The 26,277-nt window shown below is 49.8% G+C and overlaps 13 protein-coding genes across 13 annotated transcripts; 6 read left to right on the forward strand and 7 right to left on the reverse strand.

The window, feature by feature from the left end:
- Window positions 1-399: 399 nt before the first annotated feature.
- On the forward strand, window positions 400-1,915 carry C8Q69DRAFT_454378 (WW domain-containing protein). The gene is made up of 2 exons (XM_028629697.1): window positions 400-1,545; window positions 1,604-1,915. Exon 1 carries the CDS (start codon window positions 617-619, stop codon window positions 1,430-1,432), a length of 816 nt encoding a protein of 271 aa, XP_028489934.1. The 5' UTR covers window positions 400-616; the 3' UTR covers window positions 1,433-1,545; window positions 1,604-1,915.
- Window positions 1,916-2,702: 787 nt separating this feature from the next.
- Window positions 2,703-3,541, forward strand: C8Q69DRAFT_441328 (ankyrin repeat protein; the record flags this gene model as incomplete). Its single annotated transcript, XM_028628736.1, has 2 exons — window positions 2,703-2,940; window positions 3,093-3,541. The coding sequence occupies 2 exons, from the start codon at window positions 2,703-2,705 to the stop codon at window positions 3,539-3,541; spliced, it is 687 nt and encodes a 228-aa protein (XP_028489935.1).
- Window positions 3,542-3,792: 251 nt separating this feature from the next.
- On the reverse strand, window positions 3,793-5,577 carry C8Q69DRAFT_484842 (ceramide glucosyltransferase; the record flags this gene model as incomplete). The annotated part of the gene is made up of 3 exons (XM_028631791.1): window positions 3,793-3,860; window positions 3,906-5,353; window positions 5,435-5,577. The coding sequence occupies 3 exons, from the start codon at window positions 5,575-5,577 to the stop codon at window positions 3,793-3,795; spliced, it is 1,659 nt and encodes a 552-aa protein (XP_028489936.1).
- A 797-nt stretch (window positions 5,578-6,374) lies between these two features.
- C8Q69DRAFT_454419 (putative DNA damage response protein Rtt109) lies at window positions 6,375-8,443 on the reverse strand. The gene has a single exon (XM_028629698.1). It carries the CDS (start codon window positions 8,348-8,350, stop codon window positions 6,692-6,694), a length of 1,659 nt encoding a protein of 552 aa, XP_028489937.1. The 5' UTR covers window positions 8,351-8,443; the 3' UTR covers window positions 6,375-6,691.
- Window positions 8,442-10,147, reverse strand: C8Q69DRAFT_454425 (hypothetical protein). The gene is made up of 6 exons (XM_028629699.1): window positions 9,821-10,147; window positions 9,711-9,730; window positions 9,605-9,636; window positions 9,483-9,544; window positions 9,297-9,421; window positions 8,442-9,226 (listed from the first exon to the last, which is right to left on the reverse strand). Exons 1-6 carry the CDS (start codon window positions 10,001-10,003, stop codon window positions 8,680-8,682), a joined length of 969 nt encoding a protein of 322 aa, XP_028489938.1. The 5' UTR covers window positions 10,004-10,147; the 3' UTR covers window positions 8,442-8,679.
- A 28-nt stretch (window positions 10,148-10,175) lies between these two features.
- C8Q69DRAFT_54504 (proteins containing regions of low-complexity) lies at window positions 10,176-13,791 on the reverse strand. The gene is made up of 8 exons (XM_028633770.1): window positions 13,593-13,791; window positions 12,903-13,524; window positions 12,758-12,855; window positions 12,453-12,695; window positions 12,050-12,403; window positions 11,756-11,999; window positions 11,194-11,702; window positions 10,176-11,138 (listed from the first exon to the last, which is right to left on the reverse strand). Exons 1-8 carry the CDS (start codon window positions 13,686-13,688, stop codon window positions 10,620-10,622), a joined length of 2,685 nt encoding a protein of 894 aa, XP_028489939.1. The 5' UTR covers window positions 13,689-13,791; the 3' UTR covers window positions 10,176-10,619.
- Window positions 13,792-13,882: 91 nt separating this feature from the next.
- On the reverse strand, window positions 13,883-15,347 carry C8Q69DRAFT_54111 (nuclear pore complex component-domain-containing protein). The gene is made up of 3 exons (XM_028633767.1): window positions 15,073-15,347; window positions 14,772-15,010; window positions 13,883-14,724 (listed from the first exon to the last, which is right to left on the reverse strand). The coding sequence occupies exons 2-3, from the start codon at window positions 14,975-14,977 to the stop codon at window positions 14,142-14,144; spliced, it is 789 nt and encodes a 262-aa protein (XP_028489940.1). The 5' UTR covers window positions 14,978-15,010; window positions 15,073-15,347; the 3' UTR covers window positions 13,883-14,141.
- Window positions 15,348-15,424: 77 nt separating this feature from the next.
- C8Q69DRAFT_441334 (hypothetical protein) lies at window positions 15,425-17,302 on the forward strand (the record flags this gene model as incomplete). Its single annotated transcript, XM_028628737.1, has 4 exons — window positions 15,425-15,965; window positions 16,029-16,417; window positions 16,467-17,144; window positions 17,207-17,302. 4 exons carry the CDS (start codon window positions 15,425-15,427, stop codon window positions 17,300-17,302), a joined length of 1,704 nt encoding a protein of 567 aa, XP_028489941.1.
- A 373-nt stretch (window positions 17,303-17,675) lies between these two features.
- C8Q69DRAFT_441335 (hypothetical protein) lies at window positions 17,676-18,815 on the reverse strand (the record flags this gene model as incomplete). Its single annotated transcript, XM_028628738.1, has 2 exons — window positions 17,676-18,652; window positions 18,716-18,815. 2 exons carry the CDS (start codon window positions 18,813-18,815, stop codon window positions 17,676-17,678), a joined length of 1,077 nt encoding a protein of 358 aa, XP_028489942.1.
- A 162-nt stretch (window positions 18,816-18,977) lies between these two features.
- On the forward strand, window positions 18,978-20,431 carry C8Q69DRAFT_54267 (putative mitochondrial ribosomal protein). Its single transcript, XM_028633768.1, has 3 exons — window positions 18,978-19,288; window positions 19,402-19,783; window positions 19,890-20,431. Exons 1-3 carry the CDS (start codon window positions 19,096-19,098, stop codon window positions 20,002-20,004), a joined length of 690 nt encoding a protein of 229 aa, XP_028489943.1. The 5' UTR covers window positions 18,978-19,095; the 3' UTR covers window positions 20,005-20,431.
- Window positions 20,432-20,801: 370 nt separating this feature from the next.
- On the forward strand, window positions 20,802-23,000 carry C8Q69DRAFT_454440 (putative alcohol dehydrogenase). The gene is made up of 5 exons (XM_028629701.1): window positions 20,802-21,100; window positions 21,161-21,256; window positions 21,319-21,546; window positions 21,603-22,180; window positions 22,249-23,000. Exons 1-5 carry the CDS (start codon window positions 20,935-20,937, stop codon window positions 22,525-22,527), a joined length of 1,347 nt encoding a protein of 448 aa, XP_028489944.1. The 5' UTR covers window positions 20,802-20,934; the 3' UTR covers window positions 22,528-23,000.
- A 238-nt stretch (window positions 23,001-23,238) lies between these two features.
- On the reverse strand, window positions 23,239-24,590 carry C8Q69DRAFT_441338 (reductase with broad range of substrate specificity; the record flags this gene model as incomplete). The annotated part of the gene is made up of 6 exons (XM_028628739.1): window positions 23,239-23,360; window positions 23,425-23,575; window positions 23,652-23,851; window positions 23,935-24,098; window positions 24,209-24,467; window positions 24,536-24,590. The coding sequence occupies 6 exons, from the start codon at window positions 24,588-24,590 to the stop codon at window positions 23,239-23,241; spliced, it is 951 nt and encodes a 316-aa protein (XP_028489945.1).
- Window positions 24,591-24,958: 368 nt separating this feature from the next.
- Window positions 24,959-26,272, forward strand: C8Q69DRAFT_53910 (hypothetical protein). Its single transcript, XM_028633766.1, has 2 exons — window positions 24,959-25,328; window positions 25,490-26,272. Exons 1-2 carry the CDS (start codon window positions 25,269-25,271, stop codon window positions 25,991-25,993), a joined length of 564 nt encoding a protein of 187 aa, XP_028489946.1. The 5' UTR covers window positions 24,959-25,268; the 3' UTR covers window positions 25,994-26,272.
- Window positions 26,273-26,277: the final 5 nt, after the last annotated feature.

Consider the following 26,277-nt stretch of genomic DNA (forward strand, 5'->3'; position numbering starts at 1 on the left):
GAGGGACAAATGGCACCGCTTGCCAGACAGAGTTGAGGAAGCATTACTTTATCAAGTTCGAATCTCCCAAAGAGAGACAAAGCTCACATCCTTTATCCAACTGCAAAGGGCATCATTGGTGTTAAGTCTCTTTGTTCAACATGCGTGCACTGCCCTAGAGCGGGGATACCCCAGAAGGCCGGCCATTATCGAATAGAAGCACGCTATCCACAAAACGAAGCTTGTGTATTGATAATATATGATTTATACAATAGTACCCATCATATAGAACCGTAAATATTCTCTCTTGAACATTATTCTACTCCCTCTCACCTGTGAAGCAACATCGGTTGTTGTATTTAGATTGACCGAATCGGGAAGAAACCTTTGGGCGGCAGGGAAGCGCCGCGCTATACCAAATACAGACTAGTGCACTACATCGGCGGCTGCAACTTCAGCGACTCGGAGCGCATACGCATAATAATGCCTTCTTCCATATCGACGCCCTGAGACGATATCGAATGTGAGATCGCCTTGCCAACGGACAATGCGGTGTAGTGTGCACCGCTGATACCACTGAGAAATTTCCTTCGCTTCCCTTTGTTACTGAGAGAGCGTGAAACCGTGCTAATACAGGATGACTGCCAATCCTCCATCGAGCCCTGAGGACCGTCGTTCTGGCGAAGAGCCGGAGGTGGCGAGCGCCAAGTCCTCACCACAGCCCTCGTCCGAGCGAGGTGAAGAGAAGGAAAAGGAGTCAAGTGGATCAGAAGAAAAAGATACACCTGGAGAGACGAGACAGGAGAATATCGAGGAAGGAGAAGCTTCTGCGCCACCATTGCCAGACGAAGAGATCCCGCCGCTTCCCAACGAGGCGCCCCCAGGCGAAGTTGAGGACGATGGATGGGAGCCTGTCTGGGATGCCAACGCAGGCGCCTATTACTTTTACAACCGCTTCACTGGGCTCTCCCAGTGGGAGAATCCTCGTGTGCCTGCTGCATCATCAGGACCACCGGGCGTGGACGCTCCCGCCACCACAGCCCCGACCGTGAGACCTCCCACGACAGGCGGCTATAATCCCGCAATCCATGGCGATTATGATCCTACAGCCCCTTATGCACAGCAGTACGAGGCAGCTGAGGCGGATACGTCTGCCACGGGGGCTCCTGGCACGGACCCCAGCGCCATGTACGCCGCTACCGGGGCGTTCAATCGGTTTACTGGCAGATGGCAGGCGGCAGATCTCAATCCCGAGCGATACAATGAAGAGAATAAATCACGTCGACAGATGCATGCCTTCTTCGACGTCGATGCTGCCGCAAATAGCCATGACGGGCGGAGTCTCAAGGCGGAGCGTAGCGCGAAGAAATTGTCCAAAAAGGAATTGAAGGAATTCAAGCAAAAACGAAGGGAAAGAAAAGAAGAAAAACGGAGGGCATGGTTGCGGGATTGATGACCGCTCCTTGCTGTGTTTGAATGTTCTGGGTCAGTCTTGGTTCAAATGGACTCGGTGCGGTCCTTTCATCTCTTCCTTATGCCTCGAGCAGATGGGTGTTGAGGCGTTTTGTCGGTATATCCATGCATATTCAAGGAGCTTAGCCGTTGCTAACTTGGGTCATTGTAGCATCATAGCGTTGGGTGAGTGGGATGTTTGCCAATGCACTTTCTTTCCGTATTACTGGATAGCAACCACGCAGTGTAGCATATTTTCAAGTTACATTACCACATAAAAAGAATGACAAGACCATAAACATACCATGACTATCTACAAGATCGGCAATCCTAAGTAATCTGTCGACTCAACTCCCCTCCCCTCCCCTCAAAGCGAAGCAAAAACAGCATTAATTATTACATACTCGTATCTCGCATCGGGATCCCCACTCATTTCTTCCGGCCTCATGTCACGTGAACCGTATTTCACGGGTCGCCGACCAAAAAAAGATTCCCTGAACGCTCATATACCAGAACCTTGCAGGCGAAATTTACAGATCTCTCCGCATTGCATTATCCAGGTAAGCAGAATATATTTCTATCTCTCAGTTATTCAGTTTGTGCTTCACAAGTCGTGTCTTTTACCGTGTGGAGGAAGTTGCCTTCTTTTAGTGGCGTCTGGAAGAGAAAAAAAAAAAAAAAAAAAAAAAATTATTGATTAAACCACCCCTCTCTACCCACTATCGATAAGGGATTGATCGTGGGGTCAGTGGGAGTTGAGAAAATGCAATGAACCAGCGTCTTTTATGCTTCGGCTTTGTGTGTTCTGATTTTGAATATTTAATGGAACGTATTATTTGTTTGTGGAATTTTTATATTTTATTTCCTTGCGTTTTCTCTTGTCTCCTTTATTGGTGAAGCAATAGCTATTTTGAGCAACTTGATGTTCGGAGATGCCTGTCGATGACTTGATAATATGAAGCATGCTTGTGGATTATTTTCCTTGTTTTTCTTCAGATGAATATTGTCAGTGATGTTTTTTTAACCCTTTTGTTTTGATTGTTGATACATGGACACTTATGTTGCCTATTGAAAAAAAAGAAACCAACGCAACCACGTCGAAAAGACCAGTGCTAATCTCTTCTCCAGAACTCCCTTTCTTTCTTTCTTTATCTTCTTTGATACCCCCGCCACCATCCTCATTAAGAGCTATTATCCCGGAATCTCAAAATTAGAACCTCAACCTCAGGAAAGGAAAAGACTTACTGCAGAAAAAAAGAGGCAACGCAACCATGCCAATGAGCCAGCACAAAGCGCCTATCGCACTCTCATTCGAGGCGATCGACGACCTCATCTATGATGCTCGGTCTGGCGATCTCGATGCTCTGAAGACCGATATCGAGAACCTTAGTAAGGAGCACGGCTGTTCGGCCGCAGTGATCATCGAGTCTGCTGTCGATACGGAAGATGAAAGCGAGGGAGGTACGGGGGCGTGTCTTTTGCATTGGCCGGCTGCGAATGGGAATGTTGGTATGTATTCCCATTTTGCTTATTATCATTGTTATTCTTCTGCTTCTTCTTCTTCTTCTTGTTGTATAATCTCTGGGTCTTTCATGGGACTTCCCTCGCGGACCCTTTCCCGTGTTTCTGAAGCAGCTTGAACAGGGCTAATAATCGTCTAGAAATCCTCTCATATCTCCTCACCACCCTCTCATCAGCATCATCTCCCTCGTCGATAATCAACCACCGCAATCACTCCGGAAACACGCCTCTGCATTGGGCTGCGTTGAACACGCATCTTGACTGCGTCAAGGCCCTCGTTGAGGCTGGTGCTGATATCGACATTAAGAATGATGCAGGCCATGATGCCGTCTTCCTTGCTGAGCGGACGGCTTGGTCGACGGAGGAGAAGGAGGGAGAGGAGGAGAAAGATCAAGAAGCAGAGGCTCAAGCTGAGGTAGGAGAAGGCAAGGAGGTGGGAACGGGTAAGATTCCCAAGGGCCAGGAGGTCGTAGAGTGGTTATTGGGATGTGAGAAGGGAGCTGGGTTGGAGAGTGGAGTCGGTGCCGAGGGAGAAGGGGATGGAAGTAAGGGAGAAGATATGGAAGGTGTTGAGAAGACGAACGCATAAATACGAGCATGAAAAGAAGAGGATATCCGTCTTTATATGCTTGTGTATGTCGGGGTTTTTGGCGTACTTGACTTTCCTAAGAAAAGAGGCTCGTTATCTTTGGTATTTTATAATTTTTGAAGCATCGATGTACTCGGTTGATAGATATATTTGATCGAATATATTTGTTGAAATAGCTGACGATAATTGCACATGGTATAAAATTTGTGTATGTGAGAAAAGATCATCGGTAGTGGATATAACCCTTCTCCCTAATCGCGTCTGACTTTGTTCCTATCTCCAGAACTTCGACTCTGACTCGTCACCTTACTATTCAGCGCTGGGGGAATGTCGTCATAAGAACTGTCCATGGACACAGGTCCGCCATTTCCACAGACCTGGCCTATCTCTCTGACCTTCATGTCGAGACCGACTCTAAACACCCTATCTCTCCACACGACAGTGACACCGCCGTAAAAAGCCCATATCCAGATCGGTAGTGCCAGACCCTCGCGTCCGATCCATGCAGCTAGCCAATGCAAGAACGGTCTTCTTGCGGCAGCGCCCTTAGCTCTGGGCCTGACAAAAGAAGGAGTGTTCTCGTCTAGCTCGACTGTTTGTGCGGAATGCAATTTCAGATACTGCGTCCAGTCGACTGCGGCCCACAGGACGATGCTAAGGAACCACAAAGCGAAAAAAGCGGTCCAGCTGGTCAGGTGCGAACAGAACTCATACCCATTGCGCTGACAGTATGGTGCCAGGGAGGTGGTGATACCGAAAGCACCGTAGACAGAGCACAGCAGAGATTCCGTCCCGGGTTCAACGAGGGTGGCTAGAAGAACAGTAAACTTCCGTACACGTAGCCATCGTACCCGACGTGCAATGTAGGCTTTGACACTCATATTCGCGACAGGTTGGAAGGCGAAATCCCCGAAAACTATGCCATGCTTCCCCCAGCGCTCGCCTGCTTCCTTCTCTTCTCGGATCTTGTTCTTCCAGAGTAGATCTCCGATGAGATGGTCCTCGCAGATATTATCAGAAAAGTAATCTATGCCGGGATTCCGTCGGTGAGGATCGGTCGGCGAAGGCGCCGTGAGATAGTCGAGATGCGAGCGGCGGAACATGTTTGATTTGCCCACAATGCATGGCGCGATGAGGACGGTGTTGATGGCGGTATACATTTTCGCATGCGATGATGACATGAACAGCTCTTCCAGTCGACCACCAGCTGTTCGAAGTAGAGTCGAGACGTCCGATGGTTCCGCTGCATTACCCTTGTTTTGAGGATGGAGTAGCGACTGACGCTCCGGTCCCAGCCCATTGTCTTCATCCACATCCACCACAATGGGAACGTGGTGCACGAACTTATATCTGTAGCCCTTGCTGGAACCAAAGCCGCAAAGTCTGTCCACCATTCGGCCACAGACACCCTTTCCAACCCAAACGTTGCAATCTATAATCCACACAATGTCTCCCTTTGCCTCCCGATAAGCACGGCTCATGTTCCTAATCTTGGGATTAGGACCCAAGTCGTAGGAATCGGAGCTGTCGCCATGCAGCAATGGGTCTTCCTCCTCCACATACAGACGGGCGTCCGCATGTGGAAAATCCGCGAGCACATTCTCGATAATTGACACGGCGGGATCTGCACGAGTTTCCACGCAGAAGTATATGGTCAACTTGTCGCTGGGGTAGTCTTGTCGGAAGGTCGATGCCAGACATTCGTAGAGATGCGGTTCGAGACCCTTGATAGGACGGATGACGGTTATATGAGGAGCCTCAGGGGAAGCGGAGGAGATTGATTTGTTGGGTCTGCGAGAGTAGTGTCTCCATCTGATATCAAGAGTGTCCCCGACTCAGCAACTGAACTCCCACTTGAACGCCATCCCAGGGCATAACAGAAACCGCACTTACATCTGCAGATATCCCAAAGTACATACCGCCACAACCACAACATACCATATCAAACCAACCCAACCCAGCGCGACAAGCCATGAAGGTGCGTCATGGCCGCTACCGACATTGCGGGAGGTCGGGTCGGGCCTGACTTCTAGCATGGGCAAACACGGTTATAGGCGGGCAGACTGGACAGGGCGATCACACTCGGCGAAAGGTACATTCTAAGAATGAATGAAAAAGAGAGGCGAAAAAGAAATAAACAATTAGCCTCCGTACGATCAGCACTTGCGTTCCACACGTCCAGGCCGGATGGGGCGGAGCTGTCGTGTTCTTTTGTTGTGGTCAGTGTCTACCAGAAGGTGGACTTTGCTTCTGCTGAGACATTGACCGGTTCCCGGCCGCGCCGGGCTTCAAGGTGGAGCGCGAACCTCACCTCTGCCGTCGGACGCGATCGTACCTGACGGAAATCTCGGTTCGTGGTGTTTTGTGATGGATATGGCGCCCACTCGTGGGAAGTTGACTGGGGGGAATTTGGCTGGGTTGTCAGTGATCTGGTGCTGGTGCCATTTGTAGAAAGAAACCCACGGAAAGCCTAGCTGGGGATTATCTCCCATTGATCCGGAGAATCAAGCCCTTCCTGGTCCTGATGATCATTGACATGGTCTATGTTTCACGGAGACATGGAGCATCGAGGTTCACGACGCATGTGTGCGACTGAGATTGTTTTATGAGTTATGAGCAGGGGCAGGAGACATGCGAATAATAGGGCAATAGGGTATAGGAGATACATCAAACAAGTAAGAGACCAACACGGCAGCCTGGCCTCTTATAAGCACTGGCAAAGAGAGAAGCAAAATCATGAAAGCTTCGTGTTGCAGTGAACTCTAAAGCAGGCAGGCCAAATATTGTAATTGTCTCGTATCTCACGGAGCCAAAAGCCTATGGATATATGGATATAGATCAATATGGAATAGTAATACGGATTAGCGGCTAACCGTACTGGAACCTAGAGTATGAGCCTTGATAGCACCATCTCCGATTTTAGTATAGGTAACTAGTTAACGCTTAGATTGAGGAGTTACGCAGAAAAACAAGACAATCAAAAATCACCACCCAAATCCCGCGGATATCCTGTAAGAAGGCCAGCATGAAACTCCTGGACCTCCCAACGCCCTTCCCCTTCCAACTCCACGCTAAAGCCGGTTCGCTTTTTCTTTAAAACAACCGATAGAACTCCGAACCTCCTCGAATAGATATGGACTCGAATTTCCGTCATGTCTTCTTCTTTTTCCTGATGAAGTTGGCATTAAGAACATTAACGGTTCCCGATGGTTGGGAACCATCTGGCTTAGATGTTATGTCTGCAGCTTCTGGGCCAGCTGCATCACTTGCCGTTTTGGCAGCGGTGTTGTCATCCTTTGCCTCCTTCTTCCTTTTGCGGACGAGGCCGATATCCATGAGATTGGCCGTCTCAGACTGACTCGAAGAACCCTCGTTGATAGATTTCTTTCCCACCACGCGTTCACCCCAGATCAACTCGTCTGCGAGAGAGGCAACTTTGTCAACCCATGTCTTCGTACTAGCCACAGCAAGTTCTTGCGTTTCAAAGTCTTGATCAATGAGACAGTCGTTTGCAGTCTTATAATCACGGTCACTCAGGACCACATGTCCACGGCCAGCTTCAGGCCAATGGAACGCGTGTGTACCACCAGTACAATTTGAAGGCGGGATACTTTCTGATACGTTGGGTAACTGAGGGATTGCAGCTGAAAGTTTGTCCTTATCCTCAGTACTCTCCGGTGGAACAGGATTTTCCAATGCTTCTTGTGTTGCGCCAGAAGGAGCGGATGGATTGACGATTGTTTCTGACGCCTCCCCTGTGGGAAGTGTAGTAGATAAAAGAACACCGTCGGCAGAAGTCCGTGTCTGGTGTCCAGCCATATCATCTGAATTGATGAGTCCTGGAGGGTTGACAACCAACCATAAGAACCCAACAAGCCTTCCCGCCGAGCATTCCTGCCGGAAAGCCATCAGCTCCCAGAATTGGCTCAAGGACTTGACGCTTCGCCATTGTCCGGCAGTCTCAGAGGAATTCCCTGCATCCGTTGATGTCGGTAGCTCATCGTCCAAGTCTTCGAGAAAGCGCGCTTTGGGATCATCAGGGAATCGAGGCACGAGGCACCTCGGAGGAGCCTCTGGATTCATGCAAATCTGATGCAATGGATACGAGTTTACCCATCTTGGCCGGTTTGGATCATCCGTCTTTGCTGTTGGCGGGAAGAAGGCCCTCGTTTCGAATTTGTCGCATCCCGGTACAATCAAATAGGCAGTAGCGGAGCTTTTGGCAGATTCGACGGTCTGGTCGAGTATAGCCTTATCCTTTGACGACGATTCCGGTTCATGTTCTCTCAGAATGGGATCGAATGCGCGACACCACCATTTGATCAGACCTCTGTCGTCGAGAATATGCTTCCCTGAATTGTCAATGCTTCCGGGAAACAAGTACTGGTTCTGCGCGCGCGCGAACAATGACAAGACCAGACGGATGCCGGGACGCTGACGGGTCTTCACCAAATACGACAAAAAAGTCGTCGAAATGGTCCTGAGCAGAGATAGTTTCGGTGGAGCTTTCAGCAGATGCAGGTACCCGGTAGAATCGGCTTTGGAGACAAAGAGGGTCGTAAGGCGATCTGTGCTATAGACCAAAACCTCCATGCCAAAGACCAGGATATCGCGGCATTCATTCTCACCAGGTTTGATAGAAATGGTTAGAAAATGACTTTCACGATATGTAACTTCAGGCTCTTCTCCTGGAGGAGCCGAAAAGATAGCGTCGCACTGGGTTGGGGTCGTCGAGACATGGCGAACGGTGATCCCCACATCCTTCGGGAGTACCTCAGCGAGGAGATCACCCAGCTCGAGTTTTGACATTGGCACGATTCAATTATTCCCCGTTTAAGCTATGTAAGAATAGGGCACAGCGTGGGACATATGCACGCCGTCCTCAAAGCCATCAGTTGGTCTTCGGCAGACGAACGCGTCTCCTGGATAGACGCGTTCGATGGACGTTCACGGTCACGTGAAGTGATATACTTTGGCTGAACCAATATTACCCGATTCGTCGAGGAGTCTTTACAGCACAACCATGGGTTTCTATTCAGTGCAGTGCCTGGATTGGAGTCAAATATGACTCTATAAAAGCACCGGGGCCGAGTAATACCAAAAGTGTAATAATATCTTATTGTGATTGGCAGTCATTACTAGAAGAATTCTGCGACAGCGTCGAGATCATCTGCGTTAAGCAACCCGACTCCTTCCTTCAGCAGCTCCCGCCAGACGGCATTTCTCAGCCTGATGGGGTAGTATGGAGTGTCCCAGTATCTGGCTCCAATGCCACGACTCTTAGCGGTAGCAATCTGTGCGCGGAGAATGCTCAATTGCTCATCCGTGAAGACGGGGTCTGTGTCTGACACGGTGCCAAAAATAGACTGGAAGTCCGCGGAGGCGATAGGTGATATTAAAGACGTAACTCCAGCGTATTCCGTCTCATTCAAGGATGCGAGAGGAGCGTCATAGAAGTAGTCGCGGTCAGCAATTGGACCGACAAGCTCCAGAGGCGTATTGCCTGTGCCAATGATGGTCACTGGAGCATTGGTCAATGTCTTGTTATCCTTCAGAGTAGTCAGATAGCCCGCATCTCGAAGCGGCTGCAGCGCCTCTATGACGGCGTTCAAGGTCTCAGGACCGGAGGTCTTGAGATCTATGAAGAAGTAGAGAGTCTGGTCAGAGACGGTGTCAAAGACGCCACTAAGAAAATCGAGTGTCAATCATCATAGCACTGGACATCAATATTATCGCAGCAATTGATCTTACTCACTTCTTCGTAGGTGATGTTACGAAACGAGTGGTTGGGTTCTGCCTTTTCAGGACATCAAGTATAGGATTGATGTACAAAGACTCGAGGGTGCGTGCCTCAGTCAGAGCAGACTGCTCGTGACCAACCTGCCATAGCTATGAGCTTCACCCGGAGTTTTACAGCCCACGAGACAGAACTGTAACGCACATAAAGAGTACCATTGTATAGCCAGACATCTGCCTCCGTCGATGCGCAACCGTGGGACAGACCTGCGAAAACGCCCATCAGTCACTTCCTGAATTAGTTGTCACCTAACAATCTTGTCCTACCGGTGTAGAAGGGCACATCTCTCCAGTAATCGCTTGACGCCGTCAGCATCTGCTAACCAATGCACCGGGGCTTCTGTCAATTGGAGCTCGAAGGAAGGTGGCATACTTGTGCGAGTGAACCGGAATCTAAAGCCATCCCGGTAACGAATTAGCATATGTAGTCCACGTTTCTCAGAGGTAGCTTCGGATACCAGCGGAATCAAATGGGACACTCACGGGGAAAATTCCTCTTGTAAAATCCGTAGGATACCGGTACTCATCGCTTCGATGCGTATTCTTCAAGACATTCTGCAGATTCGACGAGCTCAACGTTCCCGCAACGAGCTGCGCGCTCGCCAGCAAAACCGCGGAGGTTGCGGAGAGGACGGATGACGTCGACGCGGATGGTAAGACTCTCATTTTGCAAAAGGCACAATTGAACGAAGGGAGAGAGAAGCCTGGAGAGCTTCTCGATTAAAGAATGAAGATGAAGAGATATAATTACTATGCGCGTGCTGGCAACGGTATGGCGAGCTCTGATAGCTGGCTGAGCGCCATGCTCTTTCGGTTGCCGTGCAGGTCCACAAGTGACGGGTCCAGCGCCAATCTTCTCCGCACGTGGTATGACAACGCAAAGCGATCAGTCTAATACTCCTGCTCTAGTCCAAATGGAATTGCCTTCTATATAGAAGTTTATCATGTATAGATTGCATACTGTTCTATGGACACTGCTGTTTTTGGTAATATACTCGATTCAAGTGCCTCCCTGGATAACCACATGTTTCATAAAACCGACTATTTACCATGCGTTAAAGCTGTTCAAATTAAAAATGAAATACAGAAAGAACATGATGACTAAAACACCATGGCCGAGAACCTTTGGAAGACACGATCTCTTGAATAGAACGGCTCCTGCAAGGAATCATAACCCGACCTAATGAGACCACCGAACTCCCGCTGTGCTGTCAAGTCAACAGGTGGTATCCCCGAACATGAGAAGGTAGAGAAAAGAAAGAGAGAAAAAGACACCTGCTGCCTAGACCTCCCGCACACTAGGTGATCTGGACGTATTTTGCGTATCCTGTACGCTGTTGTTTCGTCCTCGGAGGTTTAGGTTTCCGATGCGCTGCACCAGACTGCTTCCAACAGCATCCACAGCACCCTTAGGGGCGAGCAACGTAGGTCCTTGAACTGCTGTTTCTTGTACTCTGAACAGCCTGATACCTGTGCCGTTCCACACACCAACAGTGCCAGGAGTTGAACCCGACGCAGACCCAACGACCATCTCGCTCGCGAAAATGAAGCCCCAGAGCAGGGACTCATACCAACCCATCGAGAGTGCAGACCATTCGAAAGAATGCACACGAATAGAGGTAGGTTCTGAGAGGATGTTGTTGATCTGAGGCTCGTCGGAAAACGAGGGCAGGTTCGAGATCAATGTACGACCCTCTGGGCTGGAAGAGGACTTCAATGCAGAATCTGGAACATGAGAGGAAATAGCGGAGATAATGGTGAGGATGGTATGAAGGGGAAGTTCAGGCAACCATGACTCCAGCTGAGTCCGTATGTTAGCAACTTGCGACTAGTTGGAGGTGCCAGGAAAAGCTTACCCAACCTGCAGTTGGAGTAAAACCAGCCGAAGCAGATGTGATAGGGCCGGTATAACTGCTTAGACTGGTTGTACTATTCTGTCTGGAGAATGTTGCCCCGGCGGGCATTTTCCCCCGCGCTTTTTCAGACATCCCTCGCAACTGCAATGGGACGCTGTCATCCGCAGTCGATGAAATTGATGGCGTTCGAGAATTCTGGACCGACGGAGACGACTGCGATGGGGTGTCTTGTGCCTCTGCTTCTTCATCTGAATCATCTCCGCCAATGGCAAAAGGGCCACCTTCCTCGGGAATGTGACTTAACGGTGACCGCACGCCAGATGATGCTCGTAGATCGTCCACAGACTGAGATAGACGGGGGCTAGTGAGGCCGTCGCTAGATCCACCGTCCGCCTTTCTGCGTTGGTTCTGACGCTCAATTTCTTGTTGCCCGCTCTCAAGGGTAAAAGCTCTCACTGCTTCAAAACGCTGTCTTGACTTTAGGATTGCATATACAAGGTGAGGATTGCCTGGATGTGGTTAGCTGGTATACCAGACATGTACCGAAGTCAGCATGACTCACTCGTAAACTGGTGCTCCAGGACAGCGTTGATGAACTCCAGCAGCAATGACAGGAGTGCATGGTTCGTCTCGTTGGCTAACAGAAAGCTGGGTGCAGACATTGAAGAAAACAGTTGTATAATCCTCGAGCATGTGGCAGGTGACAAATGTTGTACGTAAGCGCCTATATTGTTTATTATAGCCAGCAGAGCAGGATAAACAGCGTCCAGTTTTCCTTTGCTCGTAGTCATCAAGGTGTGTACGGACTAGTTCTTTTGTTAGTCTTAGATGGCCATTTTATAACACCGCTACTTACCATGATCAGATAATCTGCATATGAACCGTTGAACGGAGTAATGCGTATAGTTTGCGGTAATGTATCCTGAGCCTCAAATTTCTTATTCAAGCTCTTTCCAAAGCTGGCTTCCACGCTCAAGGTCTGCAGGATAAAGATGCACATCTTTACCACTCCTTGTTTCGAAGGATCTGACCTGTATTCGATGGCATAGAATATACAGAGGATGACGAAGTCATGTGCGCGGTGTGAGTCAATAATAAATGACCTGAACCGTTTATTGCACTGTAGCGCTTCCCAGAACAGCATCAGCATCTCAGGGGCCCATTTGACAGTTCTTTGACTTCCCGGAAGGTAGGAAGTCGTGACTTGCATCTATATAAGGTTAGCGGAGTTAGGGCAAGAACCTGAGGTAGTATCATACCGGTTGGTTTAAGATCCTTGTCATCCCATCGACTATAAACTGGAAGTCCTGAGGTCTGTGTAGCCTTCCGAAGTAATGGCGATAATAATTCTTCGGCGGGGTCCCACGGCCATCTTCAGGGATGGGATAAAGAAGGAGCACAAGCAAAAGTTGCAGACAGTATATGACCAAGATCTGCTTTGGGTCCTTCCAAACCACATGGTCATACGGGACTCTCCACGATGCCGGGTTGTACTTGATTGTCTGCAGACAATGCCATTAGAAGATATGACGATGGGCAGGGCAAGGATAGGGACACCACATACTGTATTCAATAGAGAGCACAGCAAGGTAAGAACCACCTGCTTATCGGGGCAAGTTGTAATGTACGTGATGGCCTTCACTCCTTGCACAGGTAGTGTAGCTAGATACATTAGCGTTGGAATAGTCCCATTTGGCGGCCAATCTTACTGGGTGGCATATACATCGCCTTTCCGGTCAATGTAAGCAACAATCTGAGGATCTCGCATCGATTGTTTTCGAACTCCTTGCTGGAACCCATTGCACTGTTGCAACCCACTCCGCTCTGCCATATCGCATAGCTGACCTTACTTTTAGCAGCAGGTAGCCTGGGTATCGTAAAGCCAGTGTAGAACAATAAATCGACTAGGGTGTCGATTAGCTCTTCTGCCAGCGGTTTAACATCCTCGTAGCTATTCTTCACTCTTCCTGTCTGCGCTTGCTCGTTGCCGTTCTGGGCTTCATCGAAGAGTATTTCCGGGGCTACCTGCGCCTCACGGGTCTTCTTCCTGCGACGAGCCCAAAAGAAGTTCTCTTCCCAGTCCGCCAAGTGGTCCGCTTCGTAGACGAATGGGAGAACGCGGGTGAGGACACGCACACAGTTGAGTGCATCACGGTCTGGAGCGAGCTCGGGGTCTGGAAATGAGGGATGGCTCTTCAGTACGATGAGGCGAGATGTCACTGCGAGTATCAGTGTTTCTAAATTCGACAATGCTGAATCTCGCGTTCGCCGTATGTCCGCGGGCGTGAACAAGCTGAACACATCCTCTGTTGATTCTGGGAGCTCCCAGAACTTGAGCACACATGTCAGTTAAAAAAAGACACGAGTGCACATATGATAGATAGAGGGCAATCACAAACCCTGGTCCAGTAAGGATCATCAGCTGGTATATCCTTCTCTTCGGACAGCCGAAAGATACCTTGTTTGAAGACAAGCTTGGACTCCGAGGCTCCCATAGCGGCCGGTCGCTTCAGGAAAGCGAGTCCGTCATGCACCAAAAGATTCCACAGAAACGATCACTCTAGAGCAATCTGTTGAGGGGCGCCTTGGTTGTCGAAGATGTCTCGATTGTGACAGAGTCTTGTTCGGTGGGTACATTACGCTCCGCCCGCTTTACGAACAAGATGCGCGGCGGGAAGTCTACAGTAGGCGGTTCTGCTATTTAGCACTCCGGGAGCTCGGGGACTTCCCCACGCGAGACACAACAGGTCCATGGCTTGTTTTCAAGCCACGCCACGGGCTTGAATTCGTGGCAAAGGAAATAATGGACATGATGAATGAACAGAATGCTATCTCTATTGTACCTAACTCCATGACATATCTTCACATTGTGAGGCTCAAGTCCAAAGTTACAAACATCGCACTCATTTGCCAATGACGCCCATGCCCAACAACCAGGACTATGGAATCTAAAGGACACCACTACCGGCCGATAGTCTTCGGCTCTTTTCATACAACCATTTATTACTGACACCCAAGCTCGAGCGTTTGCGTTCAACCGGAGATGGAGTTGCAGGAGCCCTGCTAAACGTCGAGTCCCCGAAGAGCGAACTGGAGCCCAAGGAAGAGGACGACCCGATACTCGATCTGCGTCCATTTTCTCTGCTTCCATTTGTAACCGCTTTTTGGAACAGTGGGCTTGGAGTAGGCGAGAAAGAAGGGCCAGTGGAATTCCTCCCAGAGACTGTACCGTTGGCCGATAGAGGCGAGGTACTCCGGCTTGCAGGGCTAGCTTGACGAGAGCCAGCAGATAGACGATATCGTGGAGGTGTAACATACTCGGTGCCGGCAGTAGCAGGAGGTGTCGCGGTGGGATCGAGGCCAAGCAGGGCACGTTGTGTTGGCGTCAACGGGATATCCGAGAGATCGTCTTTCGGTCCAAAGAGTGGGTATAATGCAATGAGGATGTTCATGACGAAGAAAAGCCGTAGCACCAGAAGAGAAATTTCTGGGTATGTTTGGAGACTCAAGAGCTTCTGCAATCGGAAAGCACTGAAAAGGGTCAGTACGGCGAAGCGCCAGCTGAGCAGGTCACTCACTATGATCTGAAGCTGTCTCCAATGAAGGCAGTCGCTAAGAGCGCAGCACCATTCCACAGAAGCTTCTTCAGATTGCGATCACTGAATGTAGCGGCATTTTGTCGCCTAACGATCTCATCGAGGCGGGGATGACGCCACTTCCCAGGCTCTTGAGACGGTGTCGCTGGCGTTGCTTTTGGCGTCGAGGGAAAAGGAGAAGACGCCATTTGTTGTAGAATAGTTCAATCACACAAAAAGCACTGAAATGATGCTGATATGAGCTGGTGTCCCGTTTCCAGAGCTGGCTAGGGGATGCACTCACCTGGAAAGAAAACCTACCGACTTACCTTAAAAATAGCCTTCTCGAGAATTTTATCACCCGTGCATCAGGGCGACGGCAATCTAGAGCGGGGATGAGAAGACTACGGAGGGCATATGCCCCACGAGATCGAGGAGAGGCGTGGGTGTTGGATTGTTGTGGTGGTATTCGTCCGGTCACTGGGAGTTCTTCTCACGCGCGCGAGCTTCAGCTTTCCCCTGCCTGTTTCCGTTAGACGCGGACGCAAGCGCCGACAGGTCGGAGCGCCACTACTTACTCCGCATGTCATCTTCGTGAGCTGGACTTTATCTAGTATTAATTATTACTATCATCACAGAGAGGAAGAGTACTAATCATGGCCGCAGAGGAATCGGGCCTGGCGAAGCTCGATGCATTCATAGCAGAGCTTCTGTCTGACTGGAATATTTACTCTACTCTGATTACTGGTATCATCGTTGCATTTCTGGTCTACGGCCTAGTCTCTTCAAAGGAGCCTGACTGCCATCCATATCTGCTTGCTCGACAGGCAAGTGAGGCACCTGTGAGGCATCCAGGCGAATCTGCAGCACATCGCAACCTCGAGACACCGTTCGGTTTCCCGCTCAAGACCGGGTTGAACATCAAGGACCCTGGAGCGCCTAAATGGACTGGCGGACGCAACGGTGACCTGCGCGACATATGGAGAGCTGCTGTGCGCGGCGCCGTCAATGACGACGGATCGGTTTCTGGAAAGAAGGGCAAGATCTATACGGTATTGGGAAGACACGTCGAGGAACACAGCCTGGACGATATCACACAAGAGATCAATGTTATCGGACAGTACATCAGGGACTCAAAGGCTAATACGGTTGTTATATGCCTGTCTGATTCTATTGAACTTTTGGGAGCTATTTTCGGTCAGCCATGATTTCCTTCCTGACGCAATGACTTGTCGCAGTTGGACTGACAAGCCATGATAGCCGGCGCATTCTACGGATTCAAGACGGTGATCATTCCACACAATCTCCCTTCAGAGGTCCTTACGGAGTATCTCCAGAAATCTCAGGCAGAACTCTTGATTGCGGAGGCTGGTGCAGTAGATCTCTCGGTGGTAACGAAGGGTAATCAGCAACTTAGCCATGTATTATGGGTAGCGAAACAGGGCAGCAGACATATGGAGTGGGACCAAGTGCCCGAGGGCATTGGAGGTCGTCTCGAGGTTGCCGTCTGGCATGAACTCATCAAGGATAAGAAAGGTTCCATCACCTCTGAGCTTCCAGAATGGGAGCCCAAGTCCCCGACGCCGTCCATCACAACTGTTTGGCCGACAGCGTCAGGCGTTGGTGAATTTATCGAGTACGAACCAAAGGTATGTGGCTCCAAATTGAATAGTTTCCCACAATATTGACAATACACAGAATCTTGTATCCGCCGTTGGAGCGCTTATTTCTGCGCTGCCTCGCAACCAGCGTCTGACATCTGACGACCTTCTGCTCTCGATAGATTCCCTGTCTCGGTCTTATCCATTGTCCTTAGTGTTGGCGGCTTTGTTCTCCAATGCTTCCATAGCTCTTAACTCCGTTGCTGGAGAGGGCGTCGATTTCGCTCTCGCAACCGTGGGAGTCTCACCCACAGCGATTGTTGCCTCGTCCCGGACTATGTCTGAGTACCACAAGAAGTTCATGGAACCTCACACTGGCATCATCTCCAAGATTAGCAGATGGTTCCAGGCGCGCAGTCTCGATGCCGGCACTATGCCCAGCTCGAATCTACTTACCAAGCTTGCCAACATTGGGCCAACGGCTGAGCTCTCACTTGACAAACTTCGATTGTTGTTCATCTCCCACCGGGCTGATGCGCCTGGCGAATATTGTCTTTCCTCCGAACAATTAGCTGACCTGAGGATCTTTACTGGGGCCCGAGTTGTATACGCTTTGGCTGGTCCAGGAGTAGCAGGAGCCATCGCGCAGACGAATGTGTTTGACTACAGACGTCAGGATGGCCTCAGCCACTTCGGTGCTCCGTTGAGCAGCGTCGAGGTCACTTTGAAGGGCCACCCGGAAGACGCAGGGCTCGAGAGAGCTGTCGAGGGACAGGTAAGAATCTCATTTCCAAGATTATGACAATTCTCGAGTTGATACTTACTGGGCCCTTCTAGATTGCTGTTGCTGGTCCCGCAGTCGTGTCTGGGAAAACGACTATGCCAGCGTCTGGACGTTTCGGAGATGACAACACACTGCACCTAAGTGCATAGGGCTGTTTTGATACGTAGCGTAGGCTGAACAGTCAACGATTATGATCTCATGTAGTCAAAAGTTTCTCTACTATATATGGAATCTCCTCGTTGGGATGTGGTGAATATAGCCTCACTCTGTAAGCATGGTATTGGCGCGCCTGAAATCCGTATCCTATTCTCAGAGTAGACCTACGCACAAGTCATCCTTTGGCACGCCTTCATTTACTAAAGACGTGTTCTGGCAGGGCACAAATGAAATATCTATATCTCGAATCTCTTTGCTTTAGACGACCCTCGCTGTTGAACTGAAGTAATGTACAAAAGGGGGTTAGGTTATCGTAATCAACACAATGACGAAAAATATAGAACCGGAAGCCTCGTGCTTTATCCTTTAAAAGAACTGAAGCAGCTGCTTGTAACCCTCAGTGGGGCGCTCCTTGACCTTCTCAGGAGCATTCTTCTTCTGCTTCGTGATCAACTTGCTCAATTTATCCGCCCGGTCCTTCAGCTCCGAGCTGAGGGCCTTGTTGCTGGCAATGCCGTTCACCTGCAGAGCCAACTTGATTCCGTTGTAGATGGGAATGTTCTGCTGGAGCATGTCCTCGATGTTGTACCAGTTAGTGATCTCGGCGTCGAAAGAGCCGAGCGGCCACGTCGCCAACAGTCTTCGTGCGTAGGAGGCAACTTGGTCGCCCTCATCACGACCTTCGAACTCATTGAGAGCACGAGCAGCACTCAGCTCGAGAAGCACACCGATCACGGCCGGCCGTCGTCTCGGGTCCTTCGCGATGTCGTGTTCAACGTGCTCCGGAGCCTCCATCAGCTGGACTGCTTGTTGAGCCAGGCTCAATGCCTTGGTAGTGGCCGGTCCCTTGAAATCCGCCGCCTGAGCCTTCTTGTGCAATCCGTAGAAGTACTTGCCCGCAACGCCAGCATCGTTCAGACGCAGACCCGTCTTCTCCGACTGCTTCGCACATTCCAGCATGATTCCCAGAGCGTCCGCCTCAGCGGCCTTGCGCATCAGCCATTCCCAGCGGTCATTATCGAGATAACGCTTTGCCGTCCGCAATCCAATCAGGAAGGGGATGATGTTCTGCCAGTCCTTGGTCGTCTTCATCAACTTCACAACGTCCGAGATCTCAACCTTGCGAGGTCGCGTCATGTGGTCCATCGGGCGGAGAAGGAATTGCTCATTGTCACCGATCGTAACTGCGACGGGTTCCTCTTCGAGTCGACCGGAGTATTTTTGTCGGAAAATCAACTTTCTCTGTTGGATACCCAGGGAGAAGGGCACGAAGAGCTCTTCGCGAAACCGGTGCAAGGCTTGGTCGAGTTCGGCAGAGGATGTTTGAGAAAAGGAAGGGATAGCTTTCAGATAATTGCAACATTAGCAATGACCCATATTGAAGGATGACTATGATCACAACACACCATTTTTTGAGTAGCTGCGCGTCTGTCTGAACGGCGAGCTTACCGACTGCCGGAGACAACTCTGGCAGCGGAAAAGCCTGCCCACGGCGCTTTGCGCCATTCTGAACTCGAACTCAAGAGGACCTCGTCGTTTCTCAACGAAAAGATCTCTCCGGAAACCCCCGCGAATTGTAAGCGGGCGTAGTAAGAACAGCTGCGGAGTTCTTGATGCTGCTGGTCAAAAAAGTTCCCGCATCCCAGCTGGACGGCGAAGCAAAGAGTATTGCCCGAACAGGCAACTCCAGGCTTGGCGGAAATTCTGTCGGACGCTCGGACCAGGAAGACCGATTGATCTCCAGACGAACTCACGGGAATATCTGCATCTCGACCACTTCACAGCTATGGCGGCTCCGTTTTCTGTGATGCGGCCGCTGAGCTGCCTGCAGTCTGTCTCGCGCAAGCTCGTGCAGCCACAGATCTGTCGGCGAGCGTTGACCACCATCTATTCCGCGAAGCCGGAGCAGACGCCGATTCCTGAGAAGCTGCCACAGGCTTTCTTGTCCCAGCTGCCGGCTCGTTTTAGACCGGATAAGAGTATGTCTATTTATTGATCTTATTGCTGTGTTGATTGAGGATATGCTGCTTTGATTGCGCTCACTTTCGTTGTGATATCCTGGCATAAACACTGCTGACACCTTCTGGTACAGACAAGAAGAAGCTGAAAGTCATCGCACCTCCCCCAAGCGCCCTTAAAACATGCAAAGATCCCATTTCAGTCATCCAACAATCCCAGCTTGATGTGCTTGACCCGACCGGTGAGCGCAAGGCTCTTTTCGACTACCGACGAAACCCCAGAAGTGTCAAGGTTGGCGATATTCTGCGCGTTACCTTCCGGAGCGGCGACCCCTTCTCGGGTGTGTGTCTGAACATCCGATCAAGAGGCATTGATACCTCATTCCTACTGCGTAACAACCTTACCAGAGTGGGAGTGGAGATGTGGATTAAGGTCTTCAGTCCGAACGTGGAGAGTGTGGAGATTGTACAGAGGACGGAGAAGAGGAAGAGAAGAGCCAGGCTCTACTACATGAGGTATGTTTCTTTGGGGGCATTTTGGCGTGTCCACGAGTTCATACTGGCTACTATGGACTCCTCCTTTGCGGGTATGGTGAAGGCACAGACTAACGCATTACTACAGGCAAGCCAAGCACGACATGGGTACCGTCGAGAACATTGTGCGCAACTACCTCCGACAGAAGTCTGCTCTGACCGGTCAGCGTACGACTGGTCAGCGCACCGGCGGCCGCTCATAGAACTTATCTGACCTATTTATGCTCCCATGTGATAACATCTTTTGCGTGAATGTTGTACAACTATCAATATCGGTCCTGGCGACGAGGGTCGGCATTTCCATTTTGTATTTTATCCCTTGAAGACCCCATAACTCATGCCAGTAAGGCTTCCTGCATTGCTATATTCTATGACAAGCAGCATACATTATCTTTCAAAGCGATTTAAACGGTCCGCTCCACCTGGTAGACAGCAACTCTATCGTGGCACTAACTACTCATCACTGCTCATTACTAAAGGTGGACATTAGTAAGTACTACGAAGTCGTAACTGAGGATTTCCTTAGATGGACGTCATCCCGTCGTTATCCGCTTCGGTCCCAGGGCACACCGTTACTGCTATGACAAGATGACCGTGAAGTACAGACAGTCTTATCGGATCCAACATCAGAACCCGACTTAGAATAGTTACCATTTGCGCCCATACCCTCCCCCAAGAGCCAAGCAAATTCAAGCAAATTCAGGATAGGTCAACAGGACAAAAGATAAAATACATTTGATTTCATTCGCCCGCTCCAGGATAATTCGAGGCTGTTAGATCGACAGACGGGGTTCGCCAAAGTTGGGGTCGGTCTGCCAAGCTTCATGTCGAGATGATTATCAGCCACGACCTCACGGTGATGTCAGTTCCCTCAACCTGACACAACGTAGAAAGGCTAGGCGATTGACGTACCCACCGAGCATGGTTCACGTATCCAGGCTTGATGATAAATAGCAGGGCTGCCGGCACGATTAAGTTACATTTCAATTGTTAAATCGAGATCTATATTTCTGAACGTATCCAGTAAGTACATGTTGATTTCCGTTCATCAGGCTTAGTGATTAGCTACTCGGATGTAGCTAAATACTCTCTCACTACAGACAGCTCCCAAAGTCCCAATTGCTTAGTCCAAAATGGCAACGTCGCAGGCCGTCTACGGCGTCGAGAAGATTATCGGGAACACTGATGATGCTACCATCAGAACTGATATAACCAACTATGGCGATCAGGGAGTTGGTGACCCGTCGGGAGCCAAGATGAAGGCCCTGACCTGGCAGGGAAAGAACAACGTCAAGCTAGGTATGTTTCGTGGTCGATGTTCATATTATATTTTTAATTCCGCATCGCTAATGGATCTAGTTGAAACGGCGAAACCGCGAATTATCGAAGATCGAGATGTCATTGTCAAGGTGACCGGTAGCACGATCTGTGGAAGTGATCTGCATCTTTACCATGGTATGCGCTATTATCTTAAAAGTACTGGCTCGTGAATCTGATCAACTAATTGTGTCTCGCAGGCGCGATCATCGAGATGACCAAGGGTGATATCCTCGGCCACGAGTTCTGCGGCGTTGTCGAAAGCGTTGGACCGGGAGCGAAGAATGTCAAGCCTGGAGAGCGCGTCGTAGCATCCTTCCAGATTGCCTGCGGTGAGTGCCGCTACTGCAAGCTGAAGCTCTCCTCAGTTTGTGAGCGTACGAACGCGAACAAGATTGCGAATGTAATGTATGGAGGCCGCACAGCTGGTAAGTTAAAACCTCAGATATCACGGTTAGATTGATACTAACTAACGCCGTCATAGGTATCTTCGGATACTCTCACTTCACTGGAGGTTTTGCTGGTGGCCAAGCAGAATACGTCCGCGTGCCATATGGCGATGTTAACCTGCTTAAGCTTCCTGATGATGTCCCTGACGAAAAAGGTCTCTACCTTTCCGACGTTCTCTGCACGTCGTGGCATTGTGTCACCGACACGGGCGTCAACCCGGGAGATGTAGTCGCGATCTGGGGTGGTGGTCCTATCGGCCAGATGTGCGCCGAGTTTGCTTTCTTCAACGGCGCCAGCCGTGTCATTTTGATTGATGGTGGAGAAGGAGCATGGCGCCTAGACTGGCTCAAGACAAAGATGCCCAAGCTCGAGACGGTTGATTTCACGAAGCTCCCCAAGGGAGAATCGGTCACCTCGCAGCTGAAGAAGATGGTCGATGGAGGCCCAGACGTCTGCCTTGAGTGTGCCGCTGGTGAATATGCCAAGGGATGGGCTCACTACTTCGAGACGCTGCTCGGTTTTGAGACAGATACCTCTGAACTCCTGAATGAGATGATCACTTCCGTCAAGTCTTTTGGCCGTGTCGGAGTTACTGGAGTGTACGCCGGTTACGTACGTATACACCATTTTTTCCTTCCTTTCGAATTACATGCCATGACACATACTAACTCCACCACCAGACCAACCACTTCAACATCGGCGCTCTGATGCAGACCGGTATCCGTTTGATTGGTAACGGCCAGGCCCCCGTTCACAAGCACTGGAACCACCTCCTGCAACTTATCCGCGAGGACAAGATCCACCCTCTTGACATGGTCAGTCACCGAGTCAGGCTCGAGGACATGGAGAAGGTCTACGAACTCTTCAACAAGCGCGAGAAGGGCTTCCAGAAGATGTTCGTCCAGACGAAGTACTCGGCTCCTCCTTGTCCCGGAGCTCCGCAGTTGACGAATCTGTGAGCGCCTTAAAACAGAAAAGAGAGAGAAACAAAAAGAAAAAGCCAACTCGCACCACACGTGCAGTTAAAGTACGATACGATACTATTATCGTACTCCCCAGATTGGTCGCTCTGTCTTTTGAATAATTGTATTATTACTCTAATAATCCCGAATGATGAGGAATGATGAATGATGAAGCATGTCGACTGGTGTATTGAGCGAGAATTTAAGGAGTCATGGAGTGAGTTGTGTGGTATGGTGCGTCAAGAGAGATATATGGGGGGTGTTTATCAGAGACGAAAAAAAAGTGAGATGTTGTGATGATGACTTGAGAGAAATATGGGGGGAGTTGTTTTGGCGATGGGGAAGATTCAATACGCTTAGGTTGTAGGCGTTTTACTACTTTCCTTTTATTATGATAATTTGGCATAATTTGACAAGACGAGACAAGACAATCCTTAATTTATAAAATTGACTATCATTTGACAATGGAATCTTTCGTGATGTTGGTATAGGTTCCTTTCATGTCTAGATGTCTTTCCAAGATGAGAAAGCAGGAAAGCAATAATTAATGTATGAAAATGTCATTTGAAAAGGGCCGGAATTCAGCAGCTAAGATAATTCAACCAGTCTCCTGTGCTCGAGGACAGAGCCACGATTACGAGGAGGGGAAAAAGACAAAAGAAAGCAGTTCTTCGCGGTTTATCAGACATAGGGAGAATTACAATATATTTACAATTTCGACTTCTTCTTTCCCGTAACGCCAGATACTTCTGTTCCAGAAAGAAGGAAGTCCGGATACTTCATACCGGATCCTATGGTGCTGGAGGCAATGCGCCATGCAGCGCCGTCCACTGCGAGAGACATTAGTATGCGAAAGCTCGGGTGGATGATAAAAATGATCCCAGGTTAACTTACCAACAAGAGTCTGTCCGCTAACATAGCTGCCGGCGTCTGAGAATAGATAGACGGTTGCGTCGGCGATGTCTCTGACGGAACCGAATCTACCAAGAGGCTGTGATCTGGTGATCTGTTCCAGGTCCTGCTCGGGGATCAAGCGGGATGCGCCCTGGATTATATTATTATCAGTATATAACACTTGTATTTTCCTTACGATCGAGGATGGAGAATCTTGAGTGACTAACCTCGGTGTTGGCGATAGGGCCGGGCGCGATGATATTCGACGTGACGCCCAGAGGACCGAACTCGATAGCCGTATTGTTCGATAGAGCATCAACGCCAGCTTTTGCGACAGACACGTGTGTCTGGAATGGAAGCCCGGTGTAATGAAGAGTAGCACTGACGAAGATGATTCTGCCGCCGGTGCCTTGCGGACTCGGTTTCACTTGGGGGAGAATACGGATTAGCATGAAATGGGATAACAACGATATCGAGAGATATAATACAATCATCAGAGACGAGACTTACGGGTCTTAGAATCCACTCTGTGCTTTCCTGCAGACTCAACAAGATGTGGGAGAGTAGCCTTCAGAGTGTTGTAGGAGCCAAGGACGTCAATGTCCATCACGGCCTTGAAAGCATTGACAGAGAGCTGGTTGATCGAAGCAAGAAAATTGCCTGCCGCACCAGCACTGGAGGTGCATATGGATGTGAGCAAGCATCATAGACAGTAATAACGGAGTAACTAGATATGGGGAAATAGGAGAAAGAAGAGACAAAAGATGGAGTGAAGAGGACATACATCACGTAGTCAATCCTCCCAAGCTCTTTAACGCAGCGATCAACTGCATCTTTCAGACTCTCGAACTTGCGTACGTCAACAGCTCCGATTCCAATGACCTTTGCACCCGGTCTCACTGCGGCAATGTCCTTGGCTGCTCGCTCGGTCTTCTCGACATTTCTACCGACGATGCACGCATCCGCGCCTAGATGAACCAACGCGCGAACCTGAGCGCTGCAGATGGTGCCTGCGCCGCCCGTGCAGAAGACGACCTTCTTATCTGCAAATACTATGTTAGAGGCTGTCCTGCAGGGATCACGTTTCTCATCTATGGGTCCGATTCCGTACTAAAGATGCCGTCCTTCCAGGTGTCACTGACATACTCCGACTTCGACAGAGTCATGGTTGCGTTGTGTTGCGTTGCGTATATGTATGCTGGTGGGCAAGGTACACAGTGGTAGTGAGACTGCGATAGAGACTATCATACAGGGGGGATAAATTGAATGATGAAAGTCAGCATGGGATAAGTTAAGGTAGAAGCTAACTGGGGAGGAATAATAGCTTAATACTTACATGTTCCAGCTCACGTCCCCTCACGAGATGCCGCGGCATCTTTTCTTCTTGTGAGCTTCTTCGGCACATCCCCAATCGGTTACACCAGTTAGGATTATCTGCTAAATATTGCTAAATAATACCTTATTTCTGTAGATTGTAACTGGTCTTGATTACTATCTGATTATCATAGCCACGGAGGGTTGCAATCGGACCGCCCATCATTGGCCGAACGCGCGCTGGCCACAACTCCGAATGATTCCTTCCAGCGCACAAAGAAGACGTCACATCCATCTTGTCCCGCGGTGATCCTGCATTGGTACTCTTCTCGTGCAACTGAAGTCTGCCTGTTTCGGAGACACAGCTATCGAGTTTACTGTCTTGTCTTGGGGTCAACGGCTATCTTCAAGGCAATTGTTACCCTGGTCTTCCGGGTCAATACTTAGCTCGCGCGTGGCATACTTAGGCGCATCGGCAACCGGTTCTACCTAGCCCAGTGTCGCAGATCGTTAAGAGTACGACAAGCAAGATGGCCTGCCCGATCACGGTCACGAAGTTCGTCGGAACAGTGTCTCTGGGACTCTTGACGGTATGTACGCGCTGCTTTCTGGCCTCTCTGCCGACCGGACTCGATGTTTTGCTCCCAGGGAATCTTCTCCGCATCGCCGGTTCTACTCGCGCATTCTCAATGAATGAATACGCTCTGGATTAATCGATTGTTCGAGCGTGGCTGACAGATGTGAAAAACAGGGCCTGTCATATTCGACTGCCTCTATCACCATTCCTTCCTTGAGACTCCTTCCCACCGCTCCGGATGCCACTCGCGCTCTGAGGGAGGTTAAGCGTCGCACCCGCAAGCACGCTCTTCAGCTCTCGAACTTGACCAATGGCTGTATCCTCTTCGCTTATTGTCTTTCGTCCAAGCGACGCAAGCATCCCTACTTGATATGGATGGTTCTCACCTCCAGTATTGGCTCTTTCGGAATGGACTTTCTGTTCAACCGTAGCAAAGGTTTCGTGGGCTGGGCCCAGATGGTCGTTGAGGACCTTGGAGTGCCAGCTCTTGCAGGAAAGAAGAAGGCAACGACAAAGAAGGAGGACGACCTGGTCGTTGTTGAGCCCGCATCGGAAGTGAATGGTGAGACCGTCGAGCAGGAGATGGAGCAGGAGCGCAAGCTGCAGCGCGCTCGAGCCTGGCTGTCAGGCCTTGCTCTTGCCATGGGCATTGTTGGACTATGGGGTGACGGTGCCTAATTACCATACGTCAAATCCAAGTCTTCTGTCCCTAATATTCGAAGGCACGCCAACGCCTCGTGGGACTGGATCGAATTTGGAGCATGGAATATTGTGGTTTTACAAGGCTGCACGGCTACACGGCGTTAACGGCACTTCCGTATTTACAGCCATCTGAAAGGGCCCAAGATACTGCATTTGTTTACTTTCTGCACACGCCATACTTCTCTACTCATATATAGTCTACTCATGTAGTCTAGTCTCCTTGTATCGCTCTTTTTGGATCTTTCTTGAGGATTATGTTC

This window comes from Paecilomyces variotii (assembly GCF_004022145.1).
Source record: "Paecilomyces variotii strain CBS 101075 chromosome Unknown C8Q69scaffold_1, whole genome shotgun sequence".
NCBI classification, from domain to species: domain Eukaryota; kingdom Fungi; phylum Ascomycota; class Eurotiomycetes; order Eurotiales; family Thermoascaceae; genus Paecilomyces; species Paecilomyces variotii.